Source organism: Oncorhynchus tshawytscha, linkage group LG20, assembly GCF_018296145.1.
Source record: "Oncorhynchus tshawytscha isolate Ot180627B linkage group LG20, Otsh_v2.0, whole genome shotgun sequence".
In the NCBI taxonomy this organism is placed as follows: Eukaryota; Metazoa; Chordata; class Actinopteri; order Salmoniformes; family Salmonidae; genus Oncorhynchus; species Oncorhynchus tshawytscha.
This window is the reverse complement of record NC_056448.1, coordinates 487,860-510,978: the sequence shown is the minus strand read 5'-3', so window position 1 is coordinate 510,978 and position 23,119 is coordinate 487,860. Positions and strand designations below refer to the sequence as shown.

Below are 23,119 nucleotides of genomic sequence, written 5' to 3'. Positions count from 1 at the left end.
TCACCTGCAGCTCACTTTCATCAGTGTTTTGTCTAACGTCATTCAGATCTCTGAAGAAGTTTTATGAGCTTTGACAAAACTGCTGAACCGTGTCAGAGGTCGAGAAGTTGATTTGCCTCAAGATGATCCACTAGACCTAGAGCAAGGACCAACAGGTCCGCCCAGACACACTGTATCTCAGAATCAGCTCCAGGAACGGCTTGCCCTGTCTTTGCCAGTAGAAAGCATTGCACAAGTCCTTGATGTGTCAGAACACACTGTTGCCAGATGTATCAGAGAGAACAACAGTTACAGTCTACAGTTGAAGTCAGAAGTCGGTGCAGCCAGCTGGTTTCTTCACGCATCGTACCGAGAGAACCAAGCATCTTTCTGGTAAGAAGAAGGGGGGGTTGCCTTACGATTAACGAGACGTGGTGTGACCATAACAACATACAGGAACTCAAGTCCTTATGTTCACCTGGCTTAGAATTCCTCACAATCAAATGTCGACAGCATTATCTACAAAGGGAATTCTCTTAGATTATATATACAGCCGTATATATCCCCCCCCCAAGCAGACACATCGATGGCCCTGAACGAACTTGATTTGACTCTGTAAACTGGAAACCACATATCCTGAGGCTGCATTCATTGATTTTAACAAGGCTAATCTGAAAACAAGACTCCCTAAATTCTATCAGCATATCGATTGCACAACCAGGGCTGGTAAAACCCTGGATCATTGTTATTTTAACTTCCACAACGCATATAAGGCCCTCCCCCTGAGCCCTCTCCTGTACTCCCTGTTCACCCACGACTGTGTGGCTATGCACGCCTCCAACTCAATCATCAAGTTTGCAGATGACACTACAGTGGTAGACTTGATTACCAACAACGACGAGACGGCCTACAGGGAGGAGGTGAGGGCCCTCGGAGTGTGAGGGCCCTCGGAGTGTGGTAACCTCACACTCAATGTCAACAAAACAAAGGAGATGATTGTGGACTTCAGGAAACAGCAGAGGGAGCACCCCCCTATCCACATTGACGGGACAGTAGTGGAGAGGGTAGTAAGTTTTAAGTTCCTCTGCGTACACATCACGGAAAAACTGAATTGGTCCACCCACACAGACAGCGTTGTGAAGAAGGCGAAGCAGTGCCTCTTCAACCTCAGGAGGCTGAAGAAATTCGGGCTTGTCACCAAAAACACTCACAAACTTCTACAGATGTACAATCGAGAGCGTCCTGTCGGGCTGTATCACCTCCTGGTACGGCAACTGCTCCGCCCACAACCGTAAGGCTCTCCAGAGGGTAGTGAGGTCTGCACAACGCATCACCGGGGGAAAACTACCTGCCCTCCAGGACACCTACACCACCCTATGTCACAGGAAGGCCAAAAAGATCATCAAGGACAACAACCACCCGAGCCACTGCCTGTTCACCCCGCTATCATCCAGAAGGCGAGGTCAAAGCAGGGCCCGAGAGACTGAAAAACAACTTCTATCTCATGGCCATCAGACAGCCACCACTAACATTGAGTGGCTGCTGCCAAGATACTGACTCAACTCCAGCCACTTTAATAATGGAAATTGATGTAGAAAATGTATCACTAGCCACTTTAAACTATGCCACTTTTATGTTTACATACCCTACATTACTCATCTCATATGTATATACTGTACTCGATTGCATCTTGCCTATGCCGTTCTATCACTCATTCACATATCTTTATGTACATATTCTTTATCCCTTTACACTTGTGTATAAGGTAGTAGTTGTGGAATTGTTAGGTTAAATTACTCGTTGGTTATTACTGCATTGTCGGAACTAGAAGCACAAGCATTTCGCTACACTCGCATTAACATTGGATTTGATTTGATTAGTGTTCCAAAGTTTGGAAATGTCCTTGTTTTCCATGAAAACATGTATAAAATTAGTTGCAAAATGAGATGAGTAGGAAATATTGTGAAGATGTTGACAAGGTTATAAATAATGATTTTTAATTGAAATAATACTTGTACTTCAAACCTTGCTTTCGTCAAAGAATCCTCTATTTGCAGCAATTACAGCCTTGCAGACCTTTGGCGTTCTAGTTGTCAATTTGTTGAGGTAATCTGAAGAGATTTCATCCCTTGCTTCCTGAAGCACCACTCACAAACTGGATTGGCTTGATGGGGACTTCTTAGGTACCATACGGTCAACCTGCTCCAGCAACAGCTCAATAGGGTTGAGATCCGGTGACTGTGCTGGCCACTCCATTGTAGACAGAATACCCGCTGACTGCTTCTTCCCTAAATAGTTATTGCATAGTTTTGAGCTGTGCTTTGGGTCATTGTCCTGTTGTAGGAGGAAATTGGCTCCAATTAAGCGCTGTTGCAAACTGGAGTCATAGCTTTCCTTCAAGATCCCTTTTACCCTGTACAAATCTCCCACTTTACCACCACCACTAAAGCACCCCCAGATTATCACATTGCCTCCACCATGCTTGACAGATGGCGTCAAGTACTCCTCCAGCATCTTCATTTTATCTGCGTCTCACGAATGTTCTTTGTGATCAGAACACCACAAACTTAGATTTGTCTGTCCATAACACTTTTTTCCAATCTTCCTCTGTCCAGTGTCAGTGTGCCCATCTTAATAATCTTTTTATTGGCCAGTCTGAGTTTTGGCTGTTTCTTTGCAAATCTGCCTAGAAGGCCAGTATCCCGGAGTGGCCAGTTGAGGACTTGTGAGGCGTCTGTTTCTCAAACCAGACGTTCTAATGTACTTGTCCTCTCAGTGTTGCACCGTGGCCTCCCACTCCTTTTTATATTCTGGTTAGAGCCATTTTGCACTGTTCTGTGAAGGGAGTAGTACACAGCGTTATAAGAGATCTTCAGTTTCTTGGCCATTTCTCGCATGGAATAGCTTTCATTTCTCAGAACAAGAATAGACTGACGAGTTTCAGAAGCAAGTACTTTGTTTCTGGCCATTTTGAGCCTGTAATCGAAACCACAAATGCGGATGCTCCAGATACTCAACTAGTCTAAGGAAGGACAGTTTTATTGCTTCTTTAATCAGGACAACAGTTTTCAGCTGTGCTAACATAATTGCGAAATGGATTTCTAATGATCAATTAGCCTTTTAAAATGATAAACTTGGATTAGCTAACACAACATGCCATTGGAAAACAGGAGTGATGGCCTCTGTAGACCTATGTAGATATTCCATAAAAAAATCTGCTGTTTCCAGCTACAATAGTCATTTACAACATTAACAATGTCTACACTGTATTTCTGATCCATTTGATGTTATTTTAATGGACAACAAATGTGCTGTTCTTTCAAAAACAAGGAAATGTCAAAATGACCCCAAACTTTTGAACGGGAGTGTAAGTATTCAGACCCCTTTGCTAATTGAGCTCAGGTGCATCCTGTAATCATCCTTGAGATATTTCTTCAACTTGATTAGAGTCCACCTGTGGACATGATTTGGAAAGGCACACACCTGTCTAAGGTCCCACAGTTGACAGTTCATGTCAGAGCAAAAACTAAGCCATGGGGTCCAAGGAATTGTCCATAGAGCTCAGAGACAGTATTGTGTCCAGGCACAGATCTGGGGAAGGGTACCAAAAAATGTCTGCAGCATTGAAGGTTCCCAAAAACACAGTGGCCTCCATCATTCTTAAATGGAAGAAGTTTGGAACCACCAAGACTCTTCCTAGAGCTGTCCGCCCAGCCAAACTGAGCAATCAGGGGAGAAGGGCCTTTGTCAGAGAGGTGACCAAGAACCCGATGGTCACTATGACAAAGTTCCAAAGTTCCTCTGTGGAGATGAGAGAACCTTCCAGAAGGACAACCATCTCTGCATCACTCCACCAATCAGGCTTTTATGGTAAAGTGGCCAGACGAAAGCCACTCCTCAGTAAAAGGCACATAACAGCCTGCTTGGAGTTTGCCAAAAGGCACCTAACGGACTCGCAGACCATGAGAAATAACGTGAAAAAAAGAAATAACCAAGTTTCACGTCTGGAGGAAACCTGACACCATCCCTATGGTGTAGCATTGGAGGCGTGTGGTGAAGTGGACACCGGTGCTCCTGAAGAAGGTTATCCAGACGGATGGCCATCGCGATGAGAGCGTCCAAGGACATGTTGCCATCCCGACATGCCAACTTTGTTTGGACCTCCTTGTGCAGTCCACTGCGGAATAGATTGTGGAGTGCCGGCTCATTCCATCGGCTGGAGGCTGACACAGTGCGGTAGGTGAGGGTGTACTGGCTCACTGTGGCAACCCATGGTAGGAGGCCCTCTGTCAGGGGTATGGAGAGCCTTGCTGGTGGTGTCGAGGCGGTGGAGAACATGGAGAACCTCCTTAATTGTCGTACCCAGTAGATCCAACTGGTTGTGGTGTTGGTGGAGTAGATGACCCTGTTCCTCAAACCTCTGGAAGAAGGTGTTATCTTCTGCTACTTCCCTTTTTTCAAAGACAGTATTCTGTAACGTATACGCAGGAAGTCAGGAAACAGGTGCAGAAGGTGACCTGAAGACTGAGGCTACTGAGGGCTAAATAAAGGGGAAGGAATCAAGGTAATGTCCAGGTGTGTGCATAACGATGGGGAGCAGGTGTGTGTATTGATGGTTGCCAGGTGTGCGATCTGTGGGTTGCCAAGACTGGTGGTTAGTAGACCGGCGACGTCGAGCACCGGAGAGAGGGAACGGGAGTAGGTGTGATAATTATAGCCTTTTGCGTTGCACAACCCTACCCCGCAGAGGCTATATCCACATCAATAAATGAGACAAAACAAAATATTGATTAAGTCTTGGCTATAACCTGTCCTGAGCGAAATAGCTAGGGGTCCCAAATGGTCAAGACTATCTATAGCCTATTCTTATTGCCAAATCTGTTTTCCCTGTCAGCCACTTCACGTGCTTCAACTATTTTGTTTAAAATGTATTTAGAGGCCTGTGAGCTAGGGTCTCTTTTTCTTGTAATAGTATTTTTATTGGAATTTCACAATTTTCACCCATATTAAGAGATACAACAACAGAGACAAAGCACACAGAACAGAAACAAGAAAAACAGCACCCACTTACACATCTATGTGCATATATATACACATACATACATACACATACATACATACATATACCCATGCATACATACGCGCACACACACACATACACACCCATACATACGTACACCATTTTCCTCTTCCCGCTCTGTGCTTCTCTCACCCCATCACCATCATTGCGTCTCTCAATACATACATTTTAAACTTAAACAGAAATTAAACAAAAAAGTTCAGTTTCAACCAAGAGGTTAGGTTCCACACATGGAATGTACAGTGTAGTTCTGAAATACATAGATCCCCGCCATTCTAAGAGAATCCTTGCAGCATAATAGCTGATACCTCAGGTTCTAGGTAATTTAGATAAGGTTCCCATACTTTGTAGAACTGGTCTGTTTTAGAATGCAATGTACATGTCAGATATTCCAGAGGCACCCATTCAAATAGTATCTTATGCCAATCTTTAATAGAAGGAACCTTATCACTAATCCACTGTAAAAGGATGTTTTTCCTCGCTGCGAAGGTAAGGATGTTGTAAAGCCTCCTTTTACCCACAGAAGTAACATGCCTACTAGGGAGACCTAACAGTAAAGAAACTGGGTCCAATTCTAGATCAACCCCTAGGATCTTTTCAATTTCTTGCAGAACACCAGACCAGTATCTTTGTATTTTGGTACATGACCATAAACAATGTGTTAGGGTGCCTGCATCAGTTTTGCATTTAAGACACTGAGGGGAAGAGGAAGTGGGGCTAAAAGCATGTCTGCGATTTGGGGATATATGAAATCTGTGTATTATTCTTAATTGGATTGCTCTAGTACGGTTACATATAGATATGCAAAAACAATATCTCCAAATGTCCTCCCACATCTCTTCGTCAATAGTAACAGACAATTCTTTCTCCCACACTTGTTTCACCCTCTGTGTGTTGACAGGTGCTCTTCAGAATATAATGTCTTACTTGTAGGAAGCGGAAAAAGTCCTGCTTTGGGAGTCGATATTTCTCGACCATCTGCTCAAATGACAACAAAATCTTATCAGCAAATAAGTCATTTAGCCTGTGTATGCCCTTATTAAGCCATAAGTTAAAGCCAGCATCCAGCAATCCTGGACTGAAATCTGGGTTGTTAAGAATTGGGGTAAGAGCAGAGGTTAGGTTGGACCTTCCCAGGAAGCGTTGAACTGACCTCCATACTTTGAGTGTGTTAAGTGTAACGGGATTATTGCAGTGATCTTCTACAGACTTGAAACTTCTGAAAAATAAAAGATCCTTTAAGGGGTATTTTGAAAGAGAAGTCTCAATGTCTAACCAAATAGAGGAGTCATCATTTGTGATCCAGTCAAAAATATAACAATGGTGGGCACACCAGGTCCAAGCCGCCCATAGAACTTGGCAGCTGCAATATTGCCATCTTAAGTCTTGGCTTGCGTTTACTCCATATAAAGGAACTTAGCCATCCATTTACATCCTTTATTACCTTATTGGAGAGTAATACTGGGATCATTTGGATTGGGTAAAGTAGTCTAGGTAAAATGTTCATTTTCAAGAGGGATATTCTACCCAACCAAGAAATCGGGAGAGAGTTCCAGCGCTCCAGATCCTGTCTTATTGTATCAAACAAGGGAACAAAATTGGCTTTGTACATTAGCTGGAATTTAGGAGTTACAAATATACCCAGATACATGAAACCTGAGGGAGACCATTTAAAAGGGAAGGGGGGAGAAGTATTAGGTACAGAGTGTAGGCTACCAAGTGGCATAGCCTCTGACTTCGTAAGGTTCATCTTGTAGCCTGAGAATTCCCTGAATAATTCAATAATATTAATAAGAGATGTAATGGAAGTCTCGGGACTAGAGATGAATATCAGGACATCATCAGCATACAAGCTTATTTTATGGTGAAGATCACCAATGAGCAGCCCCTGTATAGCAGGTGTTACCCTGATGGCCTCGGCCAGTGGTTCCTTAACGAGTGCAAAGAGGGGGGATAAAGGACAGCCCTGTCTGGTACCTCTGTGTATAGAGAAGCTATTTTACCTTAGCCCATTAGTAAGGACAGCAGCCTGAGGATCATCATATAAAACTTTCACCCATTTTATAAAGTTGTCCCCCAGACCAAATTTATTTAGAGCAAATAATAGGTAAGACCACTCCACACGATCAAATGCTTTCTCAGTATCTAGGGAGAGCACAAGACCATCCACAGCACTTTGTTGGTAGGCTTGAATTACATTAAGAAGCCACCTGACATTGTTGCATGACTTACGGCCCCTAATGAAGCCAGTTTGGTCTCCTTTCACAATTAGTGGCAGTGACTCCTCTAATCTTGTGGCTAGAATTTTAGAAAGCAATTTTCTATCCACATTCAGAAGGGAAATTGGTCTGTACGAGGAACAAGACTCTGGACATTTTCCCTTTTTGAGAATAAGTGAAATGTTGGCTTCTCTCAGAGTTTGAGGGAGTTGGTCATTTGAAAATGAGTGGTTAAACATATCATGCAATGGCTCAAGGATCAGGCCATGGAACTCTTTATAGAACTCACTACAAAACCCGTCTGGTCCTGGGGCCTTACCATTTTGCAGATTCTTAATTGCGAACATTATCTCTTCCTTGGTAATAGGGGCATTAAGGAGGGACCTCTGCTCTTCGGAGATAGTAGGGAGCTCAATCTTACAAAAGAAGTTCTCCATTAATTTGGGTGCATCCTTTGGCAGTTCTGAGGCATAAAGATTCGTAAAAATTTCTTGAATGAGTCACTTATCAATTTATTTTCATATAAATGATTACCGTCAGAATCAGTAATAGTAGCAATTGACTGAGTCAGCCCTCTTTTTAGCTAGGTATGCCAAGTACTTTCCTGGCTCATCGCCATGTTCATATAGCTTTTGCCTGACAAATCTCATTTTCTTTTCAGCGTCCTGTGTTAGGAGAGAGTCTAACGTTGATCTAATGACTGATGTTTCCTTTAATAGGGCAGAAGTGGGCGTTTTAATGTAGTCCTTCTCTTTAGTTCCTAATTCACCCTCTAACATTTTTTGCTTTTCCCGCTTTTCCCGTCTCTTAGTAGCTGTGTATGACATAATCAGACCCCTGGCATACGCTTTACAGGTCTCCCAAAGGAGCGAGGGGTTATCTGTTGATTGAGCGTTAATAGAGAAAAATGCTTTAAACTCTGTAATAAAATATCATGTGAATGTATGGTCTTTAAGAATGGTTGTGTTCAACCTCCAATGTCTTGACCGATTGAATGCCCAGTTGAGTTTTATGTCCAGGATCACCTCAGCATGATCAGATAGATATGACTAGCGGATAAAACAGACTGCAAAGACGTCCTGGGCCTATTCTAGTCTGACATCCATGAGGTGCAGAGAAAAAAAACTCTCTGTTGGAGGGATGAAAAGCTCCCAGACATTACCCCAGATCATCACAAATAGCTTTAAGTGACTTAGCAGGTGAAACTTATCAATAAGGGGTTCAACAAGCAGTTAAAATCTCCTCCAACCACTCATCCAAATGAAAAGTCTAGAAATGCCTTAGTGAAATCAACAGGGTAAATATTCAATGGAAATCAATATTTTATCAAATTTATCTTTTTCAAGACCTTAAGTGGTAAAAAAGACAGTGACCAAACCCCCCTTGTTGTAATTTCTTCCTTTTCCAAAATGGGGTTATTTTCTTTTTTCAAAAAAGGCTTTTAATGGGGTTATGGCTCCCTCTAATGTTCCATGTACATACACGCAGTCTGTTACCTGCCATTGTATCTTGACCATTCAATATCCAGACTGGATCCTACTGTAAAAGTGGGGTGGTACCTTTTTCCATGTGTTGAACTCTCCTCTATCTCACTGAGCATAAACAAATGATATGAACCCTGAACTCGAACTATACTAAACCCAAAAATTAAACATGTAAAGATCCAAAAGGGGGTTTTCCCACTAGCTAACATGCAGGGGATTTCAACTCTCCAATGTAGACTCTTAAGTCCGCATTGCCGCTCAATAGCCTCATCCTTTATATGTATGGAAAAGAAAATCAATAGAAGAAGATTGAGGCTCTTCCACCTAAAACCAAGCCTGGGCACCAATATGGATTCAGACATATCTCAGCCTGAGCTATAGTGGCTATTACTTTAGCAAGAAAAATAATAAAGATACGAATATTACTGAGCCGGAGTACGTGAGGACTCACACCACTGTTTCATGATCAGATTCAACCAAAAATAAACAAAGTTATTCAATGCTGTGGAGGTGCAGCTTAAAGTTATTTACCCGAGAGAGTCAATAAACGCAGCATCCTCTTCAGGTGTGTAGATCTTTTTAGGTGACCCGTTGACCATAATCTTCAATGTGGCCGGGTACAACAGTGCGTAGTCCATCTTCATTCTCCTGAGTCGAGCCTTCGCCTCATCAAATGCTTTGAGTCTTCGTACAACCGCTGTGGAATAATCATTGAAGAATGAGACCTTTGGACCTTTATGTTGACTACCATCAGAGCCGATGTTTCTAGCCGCATCCATGACGCGCTGCTTGTCGGTGAAGTTGTGGAACTTTATAACCACCGGCCGTGGGTGCTGATTGGGACCGGGTATCGGTGCTTGAGAGCGATGGGCTCTGTCCAGCTTCACACGACCAGCCTTAGTGTTCATTTGTAGGTAGCCAGGGATCCATTCTTCAAAGAATTTTACTGAACGTGTCCCTTCAGAATTTTCCGGGAGTCCCACAACACGAATATTGCATCTACGTCCTCGATTATCCAAGTCGTCAATGGAATGATCTCTTGTCCTATACAGACGTGGAAGCTGATCGTCAGGTTTTTCTATCCACAATCCAGACTACAATAAATGGCTTCCTAAAGAAAATCAAATCCAAACCTGGCCAAAAGAGCACTCTTCCTTGGCTAAATGGAGAAATCTGGAAATTGATGAAAGAACGAGATTATGCTCTAAAAATAGCCCTAAAATCTAAATTAGAGCATGACAGACATAGGTTTACCATGTTGAGAAATAAGGTGATGAAAGAAATCAGACAGGCCAAGGCAAACTTTTTTATTAACATAATTGGTGAAGCAAAGGGAAATTCTAAATTGATATGGGAGAATCTAAAAAAGTTAACATGGAAAGACCATAGTAACACTGCAAAAAGACTAGAAATCATGGTGAATAACAATCTAACACAGGATGCAGTCGAAATAGCAATAGCCTTCAATTCCTACTTTATTGACTCTGTCAGGGTACTGACACAGAACCCCTCCACTGGTTTCTTGGGCTCAGTGCTAGTGAATGACACTCAACCTGTCTTCATCATAAGGGAGGTTTCTGAGTCAAAGGTGAACAAGGTGATTAGCTCACTAAAGAACTCTAAAGCCAAAGATGTGTTTGGGATGGACTCTACCTTTCTTAAAAAATACAAAGAGTCACTCATTGGCCCCATTACTAAGGTCACCAACACATCAATTGGTCTCGGTGTGTTTCCAAGGGTATGGAAGTCGGCCATAATAACGGCCATCTTTAAATCAGGCGACCCTGCTAACGTGAGTAACTACAGGCCCATTAGTATACTACCTGTGGTGTCAAAGGTTGTTAAAGTGTGTAGCAGAACAACTGATTGCCCACCTCAACAACAGCCCCTTCACATTACACTCCATGCAGTTTGGATTCAGAGCGAAACACTCCACAGAAACGGCCAACTGCTTTCTTCTGAAAATGTGAAGTCCAAGATGGACAAAGGGGTGCTGTTGGGGCTGTGTTTCTGGACCTAAGGAAGGCTTTTGATACTGTTAACCATGAGATTCTCATCACAAAATTGTCTAAGTTCAACTTTTCCCCTGATGCCTTGAGATGGATGAAATCATACCTTGAAGGCAGAACTCAGTGTGTCAGAGTGGGCAATGAGCTGTCGCCCACTCTTAGCTATGATGTGGGCGTGCCCCAGGGTCAATACTGGGGCCCCTCCTGTTCAGCCTGTACATTAATGATCTGCCTTCTGTCTGTACTGGGTCTGAAGTTCAAATGTATGCAGATGATACAGTGATATATGTGCATGCAAAGAGCAAACAACAAGCTGCACAAGAACTCACTACTGTAATGGTCCAGGTTACAAAGTGGCTCAGTGACTCGTGTCTGCATCTCAATGTGAAAAACTGTTTGCATGTTCTTCACAAAGAGGGCAACAGATGCTACTGAGCCAGATGTCTATGTGTCAGGGGAGAAGCTCCAGGTGGTATCCGATTTTAAGTACCTTGGCATCATACTTGATTCCAACCTCTCTTTTAAAAAGCATGTGAAAAAGGTAATTCAAATAACCAAATTCAACCTAGCTAATTTCCGATTTATACGAAATTGTTTGACTACAGAGGTAGCAAAACTGTACTTCAAATCTATGATACTCCCCCACTTAACATACTGCTTGACTAGTTGGGCCCAAGCTTGCTGTACAACATTAAAACCTATTCAGTCTGTCTACAAACAGGCTCTCAAAGTGCTTGATAGGAAGCCCAATAGCCATCATCATTGTCACATCCTTAGAAAGCATGAGCTCTTGAGTTGGGAAAATCTTGTGCAATACACCGACGCATGTCTTGTATTCAAGATCCTTAATGGCCTGGCTCTCCCTCCACTCAATATTTTTGTTAAACAGAAAACCCAGACATGTGGCAGATGATCCACAAGGTCTGCCATGAGAGGTGACTGTATAGTTCCCCTAAGGAAAAGCACCTTTAGTAAATCTGCATTCTCTGTGAGAGCTTCCCATGTCTGGAATACACTGCCATCAGACACACATAACTGCACCACATATCAAACTTTCACAAAATGCTTGAAGACATGGCTAAAGGTCAATCAGATTTGTGAACATGGTCCCTAGCTGTGTGTTGCCGCTCTCCATGTTGTCTGTTGTCTGTAGCTTGTGAGGTGTGGAAACACTTTGTTGCTTTTATGAACTTTGTCTTGCTGCTTTTTGTTCTATGTTGCTCTGTCTGTATGCTACGTCTTGCTTGTCCTATGTTGCTCTGTTTGTATGCTATGTCTTGCTTGTCCTATGTTGCTATGTCTTGCTTGTTCTATGTTGCTATTGTCTATATTGTAATTGGTTTTAATAACCTGCCCAGGGACAGCGGTTGAAAATTAGCCGGCTGGCTAAAACCGGCACTTTTACTGAAACGTTGATTAATGTGCACTGTCCCTGTAAAAATAAAAATAAACTCAAACTCAATGTGCTCCGCCATTTCGAGCACCTGTTTCTCAAGTGCTTTTATCTTAGCGTCCATAGGTGTAGTTGAAGTTTCCACTGCAGCAATTCTTCCTTCCGCCTCAACAACACGTTTCACAATCCTCTGTATTTCAGCTGAATGGCCTGCTATTGCTTCCAAGACCGTTCTTATCTTAGCATCGATCACTTTAGTGATGTTATCGGTCATCTTTTGAATCATCAGGTCCATTGTGCCTGGATCCGCAATGGTGTTAGCTACGCTAACGTTAGCTAGCTCCTCATGCACATCCACAGGGGTGGTGGTTTTGGTCGACTTCTTAGTAGTTATATTGGCATGTTGTTGGAGATTTTTGCGAAATAGTCGTCAAGACTCATTATATGGTAACTTATTTAGCCAATTCTACCACTTTTTCAAGCTAGGAGATTAATGTAAGAATATACATTTACGAATGCCACGAGAGCTTGCTGAAACACTGTGTTCTCTCTACGGCGCCATTTGGTCCCCCCCAGGGTCTCTTTTTAAAGTGATACGCTAAAGAACTTTGGAGAATTTAGATAATTTCAATAAACAAATTAATAACATTGTTTTATTCTCTTTGATTTAGTTCCTATTGCAGCTCATACAAATGACCGAATGGATGACATACTGACTGATGGCCATACGTCTGGACAACCTTCTTCGGGAGCGCTGGCGCCAACGTCTCTCCTCGCCCCCCTCATTTGGCTGTCCTGAGGCAGAACCTCAACCCATGGAGGTAGGGGCCACATTGCTCTCTGCGGCAGAGCGGGGCTCTGTCCTATTTGCGGCTAGCTTCAGTGGTGTCCTGTGCTTCTCAACCCGGATTCGACTAGGGCAGAGGGGCGGCCCCATGATCTTCTGTCTCCCAGGGTAAGCCTGAGTATTCCATCATCATCTTTTTCCGCCAACCCCTTTTTGGTTCCCATTCCACTGGCTGGCTGTCCCTCCGGTTTTGTCTCTACAGCTTTAGTGGACTCCGGTGCCACGGGTAACTTCTTCGACCAGGCCCTCGCCTCTTCCCTGAACATAACCTCGTACCTGCTCTCCTCTCCTTTTCCATTCTAAGCCCTGGAAAATTGACCATTGGGACCTGGTACAATTACATAAATCACAGCACCATTCACCCTTAGCGTGGGACCCATGCCCCAGGAAAGCCTTCCCTTCCTCATCATCACCATACACAAAGTCTTCCTCCAATGTCATAACCCCACCATCTCCTGGTCGAGGATGAAAATCACTACCTGGGCACCAGGATGCTGGAAGACTTGCTTTTCTGTACCCTGTGGTTCCACATCTGTTGAGAGTCCTGTAAGTGCCCTCCAGCCCATCATTCGGTCCTCCTGTATCATTGGCCCCATGTTTTGGGGTGTAGATGTGGACATCCGCCAGGCTCTGGAGAGGGAACCAGCTCCTGCTTTCTGCCCTCCTGAATGCATGTACGTCCCCACGGTGGTAAGAGATCGGCTGTTGACCTGGGCACACACATCCCTCGCAGCTGGATACCCAGGTATCACCCGCACCATTCAATCCATCTCCCCTAAGTACTGTTGGCCCACCTTGGCACAGGACGTCGCCCACTATGTCAACTCATGTTCAGTATGTGCCCAAACAAAATCTCCCCGACTTGGTCCAGCAGCGAAACTCCTTCCCATACCCGTGCCTCAGCGGCCTTGGTCCCATCTGTCCATGGATTTTGTCACTCTCTCCAGTCTCTCCACCTCTCTTCAGTTCGCTGAGGAACTGTTCCAGTGGGTTTTCCAGCAGTATGGCTTTCCGGAGGACCTCGTCTCTGACCGTGGCCCTCAATTCACGTTGCTGGTATGGAGAGTCTTCATGGAGAAGCTGGGGGCCACGGCCAACCTCACATCCGGGTACCAGCCTCAGTCCAACGGCCAGGTGGAGACAACAAACCAGGAGCTGTGGAGGTTCCTTACGAGTCACTGCCAGGACCATCAGGGGGAGTGGGCCCAGTTCCTTCCCTGGGCGGAGAACACCCAGAACTCACTCTGTCACTCCTCCACCGGGCTGACTCCATTCCAGTGCATCCTGGGATGTCAGCCAGCCCTGGCCCCGTGGACCTCGAGCCAGACCGAATCCCCTGCGGTGGGCGAGTGGTTCCGTGTCCAGAAGGAGCAGGCGGACCACCACTGTAGTGCGGCTCCCGTGTTCCATTCTGGTGATCGCGTCTGGCTCTCCACCAGGAACCTGAGCCACCGGTTTGTGGGACCCTTCAAGGTCATCCGGAGGGTCAACAAGGTAACATACCATTTACAACTCCCCACCAATTACCAGATCTCACCATCTTCTCATGTTTCCCTTCTCAGGTTGGTGGCTCCTGGTCCCCAGGCTGATGCCTTCCCTCGCAACACCCCGATGCCTTCCCTTGCAACACCCCATCGCCTCCCCTGGGACCCCTTGCCTATGCCGTCAGGTCCCTACTGGAATCCTGTTGTCGTTCTGTACGATACTCCTGTTCTGTTCATCTGCCTTGTCTTATTATATTTTTTACTTTTCCCCCTTTTTCTCCCCAATTTCGTGGTATCCAATTGGTAGTTACAGTCTTGTCTCATCGCTGCAACTCCTGTATGGACTCGAGAGAAGCGAAGGTCGAGAGCCATGCGTCCTCCGAAACACGACCCAACCAAGCTGTACTGCTTCTTGACACAATGCCTGCTTAACCCGGAAGCCAGCCACACCAATGTGTTGGAGGAAACACCGTACACCTGGCGACCGTGTCAGCGTGCATGCGCCCGGCCCACCACAGGAGTTGCTAGAGCATGATGGGACAAGAAGATCTCTGCTGGCCAAACCCTCCCCTAACCTGGACGATGCTGGGCCAATTGTGCACCAGCCCATGGGTCTCCCGGTTGCAGCCGGCTGTGACAGAGCCTGGAGTCGAACCAGGATCTCTAGTGGCACAGCTAGCAACTCTGATGCAGTGCCGTAGGCCACTGAACCACTAGGGAGGCGCCTTGTCTTATTATTAAACTGTCTTTCTGAACCTCGTTCCTTTCTCACTGTGTATACATCACACTTCTTTGACAGCTGGAGCTGCTATCCTTTCACCCTCTCCCATGGCTGTTAGCTAGCTACCCACAAATGCATTTGGAGTTTGTGTTTTTAATCATACAATGATAAATGCACCAAGATAGCTAGCTAATATGAAGTTAGGTAGCTGGTGATATTACTTTTTATTTTATTTTTTTAACCTTTATTTAACTAGGCAAGTCAGTTAAAGAACAAATTCTTATTTTCAATGACGGCCTAGGAACAGTGGGTTACCTGCCTGTTCAGGGGCAGAAGAACAGATTTGTACCTTGTCAGCTCGGGGATTTGAACTTGCAACCTTTTGGTTACTAGTCCAACACTCTAACCACTAGGCTACGCTGCTGCCCCAAAAAACTAAAATTTTTTTTGCCATCTTTACATACTATACAGTATGTAAAGTTGGCTAGCTAGCTTCGTTAGCAGCTCATTTGAGTTAATCTCCACTGTAGCTGTAGCTAATAATAAATAGTTTTTCTTTTTTTTAAAACATTTTTCAAATGTATTTACTTACTTGAATAGGTTCTCCCAGCCGTGTGGACAATGGGAGACAAGGCAACAAAGTTTGTTTGTCAACAGTGTGGTTTAGAGTAGAGGTCGGCTGATTAATCGGAATGGCCGATTTAATTAAGGCCGATTTCAAGTCTTTCATAACAATCGGAAATCAGTATTTTTGGGCTTCGATTTTGCAGATTTTTAAATGAGTTTTTATTTATTTTAAATGTATTTTTATACCTTTATTTGACTAGGCAAGTCAGTTAAGAACACATTCTTACTTTCAATGACTGCCTAGGAAAGGTGGGTTAACTGCCTTGTTCAGGGGCAGAACGACAGATTTCCACCGTGTCAGCTCGGGGGATCCAATCTTGCAAACTTACAGTTAACTAGTCCAACGCTCTAACCACCTGCCTCTCATTGCACTCCACGAGGAGCCTGCCTGTTACGCAAATGCAGTAGAAGCCAAGGTAAGTTGCTAGCTAGCATTAAACTTATCTTATAAAACAATCAATCAATCATAATCACTAGTTATAACTACACATGGTTGATGATATTACTAGTTTATCTAGCGTGTCCTGCGTTGCATATAATCGATGCAGCGCTGGGGGATGATTTAACAAAAGCACATTTGCGGAAAAAGCACAATCGCTGGACGACTGTACCTAACCATAAACACCAATGCCTTTCTTAAAATCAATACACAGAAGTATATATTTTTAAACCTGCATATTTAGCTAAATGAAATCCAGGTTAGCAAGCAATATTAACCAGGTGAAATTGTGTCACTTCTCTTGCGTTCGTTACACGCAGAGTCAGGGTATATGCAACAGTTTGGGCAGCCTGGCTCATTGCGAACTAATTTGCCAGAATGTTACGTAATTATGACATAACATTGAAGGTTGTGCAATGTAACAAGAATATTTAGACTTAGGGATTGCCACCTGCTAGATAAAATACCGAACGGTTCCGTATTTCACTGAAATCATAAACGTTTTGTTTTCGACCATATTAATGACCAAAGGCTCGTATTTCTGTGTGTTATGTTATAAATAAGTCTATGATTCGATAGAGCAGTCTGACTGAGCGATGGTAGGCACCAACAGGTTCGTAAGCACTTTTGTGCGTTTTGCCAGCAGCTCTTTGTAAGCACAGTGCTGTTTATGACTTCAAGCCTATCAGCCTAATGGCTGGTGTAACCGATGTGAAATGGCTAGCTAGTTAGAGGGGTGCGCGCTAATAGCATAGTGCCTATCAGAACATCCAATAGACAAAGGTATATGAAATACAAATGGTAGAGAGAGAAATAGTCCTATAATTCTATATTAACTACAACCTAAAACCTCTTCCTTGGAATATTGAAGTCTCATGTTAAAAGGAACCACCAACTTTCCTATGTTCTCATGTTCTGAGCAAGAAACTCAAATGTTAGCTTTTGTACATATTGCACTTTTACTTCTCCAACACTTTGTTTTTGCATTATTTAAACCAAATTGAACATGTTTCATTATTTATTTGAGGCTAAATTGATTTTTATTGATGTATTATATTAAGTTAAAATAAGTGTTCATTCAGTATTGTTGCAATTGTCATTATTGCAAATATAAGTTAACCTGTACAAGATGCCTAATAAATTACGTTGTTACAGGTGTCAAGCTTATGGGCATGTGGCAGCAGAGTGTAGGAGGGAGGTGTGAGAAGTGTGCAGAAGGGCAAATGACAAAGTAATGTGTAGCATTGGGGAAAGAAAAGGTATGGGTCAATTGTTGGGGTGCCCATGGAGCTGGGGATCTGAAATATCTGGTGCGAAAGAGACAGGCTGAGTTTTCCAGGGTAGTGTAGAAGTTGTCAGATGTTGAGGTAGTGAAGAAAGTAGAGGAAGATGGGTCAAGGTGAAGGGATCCTGAGAGGAGTGGTGTGAACAGAGAGGTAGGCCAACAAGTGATATATGCTTCAGTAAGAAGTACAGGGAAGTCGCAGAAAGGTTGTGGTGACAGGGTGTTTTTTGTAGTTGTTTTTTTACAAGTTTAGAGTTAGATGGTAGGGTATTTGTTGATTTATTTCCTTTGAATGTAAAAAAAAAAAAGAAAGTGTAATGTATAAAGGAGTTATACTCCAGGGTAGTAGATGGCGGTAATGCAACATTTATTGGATGCCAACCGCCGTTAAACCTCATCTAAGAAGAACTGCACATTATATTGTCTTGCTGGTCAGTTGGTGGGGAGGACCAGACTGTAACTTTAGCTGTGGTGAAAGCGATGTTTTTTTGTTCTTTAGATTTTAAGGATACGTCACTATTCGTCAAAGCTGGATTGTGGATCTCGTGCTCATTTAAAAGTAATATTTTATTGCTTTAAAATTAACCAACTGTACAATGACTGTAATTGATAACTAGCCAGTTAGCATAGCTAACTAATTTGGCTAAGGTTAGCAGTGTCATCTCTCAAATCGGCTTAGCGTTGCTGCTAGACTAGAAAACAAACTAAGCTCATTCATACACAGCCTGGCTGGTAGCTACATCTAGCTGGCTAACCAACTAACTTTAAGGGAATTTAATCAATTAACGTGCTATTTGTGTGTCATTTTTATTTTACAAGAATTATGAATCGAGACTATGGTTAGTTACGTTTGGTGGTTGACCATCCGCTATAATCTTGTTTTTCCAGAGGTGGGCGTTTCATTCATGCGCCACGATGCATTTATTTTGTTATACTAGCACATGAACTAACTAGTCATCTAGTGTTACTGTCTGTGATTGTATTTATACAGTACATTAGAATGCAGTTCCTTTGCTAGTGCACACAGTTGACATCGGTAAATGCCATTGCTCTTTCTAACTAGTCTGTGGTTTGTCTGGTGCAGGATGGATTTAGACGTGTGTGCAGGCGGGAACAGTACCAAGGGAAAAGCTGATTCGGCTCATGCAGGTGAAGGAGGCGCTATGGCGACCGTGCCTCTGGAGCTCTATGACTCCGCTAGAGCGAAAATAGATGCAAATCTCCGCTGGCTGTTAGCCAAAGCTTACGGTATAGGTATGTGTTTTCTCTTGGGCGAGTGCTCGCAATCTTTTGTGTTTTGAATATTGAAACGCTACTGTTAGCTTTGGGACACATCGGGAGTCTGTCTATTGCTTGGACTCCCTTTTGTACTTCGTTTTGGTAGATGGCGACGGGAAAATAACCATGCCACAGTATAGCCGACTTTTTGTCAATAAAAGCATATATATAACCTCTAGGCAGTCCAATTTACCAGACAAAGTGAAATGTTTCCCTCTCTGTCAAATAAATATTCGAATCCAACTTTTGTCCAAACAGCACCACATTCCTGTGGTGTAAACGGTGGTAGATTTGTACACTGAACAAAAATATGAACGCAACATGTAAAGCGTTGGTCCCATGTTTCATGAGCTGAAATAAAAGATCCCAGAAATGTTCCATATCCACAAAAAGCTTATTTCACTCTAATTTTGTATACAAATTTGTTGACATCCTTGTTAGTGTGCATTTCTCCTTTGCCAAGATAATCCAACCACCTGACAGGTGTGCCATATCAATAAGCTAGTTAAACAGCATGATCATTACACAGGTGCACTTTGTAATGGGGGAAGTAAAAGGCCACTCTGAAATGTGCAGTTTTGTCACACAACACAATGCCAAAGATGTCTCAAGTTATGGGGGAGTGTGCAATTGGCATGCTGACTGCAGGAATGTCCAACAGAGCTCTTGCCAGATTATTTTATGTTAAATTCTCTACCATAAACTGCCTCCAATATTGTTTTAGAAAATTTGCCAGTACGTCCAACCTACTGCAGACCAGGTGTAAACACTTCATCTACGGGATCATCTGAGACCAGCCACCCGGACAGCTAATGAAACAGGGTTTGCAAAAGTGAATGATTTCTGCAAAAACTGTCAAACCATCTCAAGGAAGCTCATCTGCGTGCTCGTTGTCTTGACCTGACTACAGTTTGGCGTCGTAACTGGCTTAAGTGTGCACGCTGGAGAAGTGTGCTCTTCTAGGATGAATCCCAGTTTCAACTGTACTGGGAAGATGGCATGTATGGCGTTGTGAACAGAGTACCCCATGGTGGGGTTTTGGTATGGGCAGGCATAAGCTACGGACAACAATCGTCCGTCTTGGAAATAAGAATTTATTCATAACTGACTTGGCTAATTAAATTAAGGTTACACACCAAACTGAACAAAAAGTTATTTTGTTGGCATTTACGTATTTTATTTATTTAAACTTTACCTAGAAAATACTTATAGATGACCTGGAGCCAGTGGGTTTGGTGACGAATATGAAGTGAGGGCCAGCCAACGAGAGCATACAGGTCGCAGTGGTGGGTAGTGTATGGGGCTTTGGTGACAAAATGAATGGCACTGTGATAGACTGCATCCAATTTGCTGAGTAGTGTTGGAGGCTATTTTGTAAATGACATCGCCGAAGTCGGGGATCGGTAGGATAGTCAGTTTTACAAGGGTATGTTTGGCAGCATGAGTGAAGGATGCTTTGTTGCGAAATAGGAAGCCGATTTAATTTTGGATTGGAGATGCTTAATGTGAGTCTGGAAGGAGAGTTTACAGTCTAACCAGACACCTAGGTATTTGTAGTTGTCCACATATTCTAAGTCAGAACCGTCCAAAGTAATGATGCTGGACGGATGGGCAGGTGCTTGTAGCGATCTGTTGAAGAGCATGCATTTAGTTTTACTTGCATTTGAGAGCAGTTGGAGGTCACGGAAGGAGAGTTGAATGGCGTTGAAGCTCGTCTGGAGGTTAGTTAACCTGTCTGGCACCAGTGGGACGGTAGCATCCCACCTGACCAACATCCAGTGAAAGTGCAGGGCTCCAAATTCATAATTAAAATTCCTCAAACACACAAGTATTAAACACGATTTTCAACATAAACTTCTTGTTAATCCAGCCACAGTGTCTTACGGGTTTACGGCAAAAGCACACCATGCGATTATGTTAGGTCAGCGCCTAGCCACAGAAAACCATACAGCCATTTTCCAAAGAAGGAGAGATGTCACAAGACAGAAATGGCGTTAACATGAATCACTAATCTTTGAGCTCGTGCGTGACTAAACTAAAGGCTTTCATCCAGACCACTGGTTCAAACAGCTCTTATTCGCTCCCCTTTCACAGTAGAAGCCTGAAACAACATTCTAAAGACTGTTGACATCTAGTGGAAGCCTTAAGAAGTGCAATCTGACCCCATTTACACTGTATATTGGATAGGCAATCACTTGAAAAACTACAAACCTCAGATTTCCCACTTCCTGGTTGGGTTTTTCTCAGGTTTTCGCCTGCCATATGAGTTCTGTTATACTCAGACATCATTCAAACACTTTTAGAAACTTCAGAGTGTTTTTTATCCAAATCTACTAATAATATGCATATCCTAGCCTCTGGGCCAGAGTAGCAGGCAGTTTACTATGGGCACGCTTTTCATCCGGACGTGAAAATACTGCCCCCTTCCCCAAAGAAGTGAACACAGTGTCCAAAGAAGGGTCAGAAGTATACAGGATGGTATCGTCTGCATAGAGGTGGATCAGAGAATCACCAGCAGCAAGAGCGACATCATTGATGTATACAGAGAAAATAGTTGGCCCAAGAATTTAATCCTATGTCACCCCCATAGAGACTGCCAGAGGTCAGGACAACAGGCCCTCCGATTTGACACACTGAACTCTATCTGAGAAGTAGTTGGTGAACCAGTCGAGGCAGTCATTTGAGAAACCAAGGCTGTTTAGTCTGCCTATAAGAATATGGTGATTGACAGAGTCGAAAGCCTTGGCCAGGTCTATGAATACAGCTGCACAGTATTGTCTCTTATCGATGGAGTTTATGATATCCTTTAGGACCTTGAGTGTGGCTGAGGTGCACCCTTGACCAGCTCGGAAACCAGATTGTATAGCGGAGAAGGTGTTGTGGGATTTGACACGGTCGGTGATCTGTTTGTTAACTTGGCTTTCGAAGACCTTGGAAAGGCAGGGTAGGATAGATATTGGTCTGTAGCAGTTTGGGTCAGAGTGTCTCCCCTTTGAAGAGGGGGATGACCGCTGCAACTTTCCAATCTTTGGGTGTCTCGGACGATACGAAAGAGAGGTTGAACAGGTTAGTAATAGGGGTTGCAACAATTTCGGCTGATAATTTTAGAGAGGGTCCAGATTGTCTAGCCCAGCTGATTTGTATGTATGGGTCCAGATTTTCCAGCTCTTTCAGAACATCAGCTACCTACATTTGGGTGAAGGAGATATGGGGAGGCTTGGGCAAGTTGCTGTGGGGGGGTGCAGGGCTGTTGACCAGGACAGGGGTGGCCAGGTGAAAAGCATGGCCAACCGTAGAAAAATGCTTATTGAAATTCTCAATTATCGTAGATTTATCGGTGGTGACAGTGTTTCCTAGCCTCAGTGCAGTGGGCAGCTGGGAGGAGGTGCTCTTCTTCTCCATGGACTTTACAGTGTCCCAGGACTTTTTGGAGTTTGTGCTGTAGGATGCAAATTTCACAGGATGTTTTTGTGCTGGTCAAGGGTAGTCAAGTCTGGAGTGAACCACGGGCTGGCTATATCTGTTCCCGGTCCTACATTTTTTGAGTGGGCATGCTTATTTAAGATTGTGAGAGAAGCACTTTTAAAGAATGACTAGGCATCTTCTACTGACGGAATGAGTTCAATATCCTTCCAGGATACCTGGGCCAGGTCGATTTGAAAGACCTGCTCGCTGAAGTGTTTTAGGGCGCGTTTGACAGTGATGAGGGTTGGTCGTTTGACCGCAGACCCATTACGGACCAAAGCAATGATGCAGTGATCGCTGAGATCCTGGTTGACGACAGCAGAGGTGTATTTGGAGGGCAAGTTGGTTAGGATGATATCTATGAGGGTGCCTTGTGTTTACAGATTTTGGGTTGTAACAGGTAGGTTCATTGATCATTTGTGTGAGATTGAGGGCATCAAGCTTAGATTTTAGGAAGGCCGGGGTGTTAAGCATGTCCCAGTTTAGGTCACCTAACAGCACGAGCTCTGAAGATAGATGGGAACAATTAATTCACATATGGTGTAAAGCTGAGGGCAGGGCAAAGCTGAGGGCAGAAGGTGGTCTATAGCAAGCGGCAACTGTGAGAGACTTGTTTCTGGAAAGGTGGATTTTTGAAAGTTGAATCTCAAATTGTTTGGGCACAGACCTGGATAGTAAGACAGAACTCTGCAGGCTATCTCTGCAGTAGATTGCAACTCTGCCCCCTTTGGCAGTTCTATCTTGTCAGAAAACGTTATAGTTGGGGATGGAAATGTCAGGATTTTTCGTGGCCTTCCTAAGCCAGGATT

The 23,119-nt window shown here is 43.7% G+C and overlaps 1 protein-coding gene across 6 annotated transcripts in view; it reads left to right on the top strand.

The window, feature by feature from the left end:
• Nucleotides 1-17,978: 17,978 nt before the first annotated feature.
• Nucleotides 17,979-23,119, top strand: part of LOC112219707 (calmodulin-regulated spectrin-associated protein 1-B) — a 131,969-nt gene continuing 126,828 nt past the window's right edge. For 5 of the 6 annotated variants that reach the window (XR_006079433.1, XR_006079432.1, XM_024381213.2 and 2 more), the window contains exons 1-2: nt 17,996-18,126; nt 18,652-18,821. Coding sequence is in view for 4 of the 6 variants with exons in the window: in XM_024381213.2 (XP_024236981.1) it covers nt 18,653-18,821 (169 nt within the window). In the remaining 2 variants the exon portion in view is untranslated. Of the gene's footprint in view, nt 18,127-18,651; nt 18,822-23,119 lie in introns of all 6 variants that reach the window. The other variant, XM_024381214.2, reaches the window with a different exon arrangement.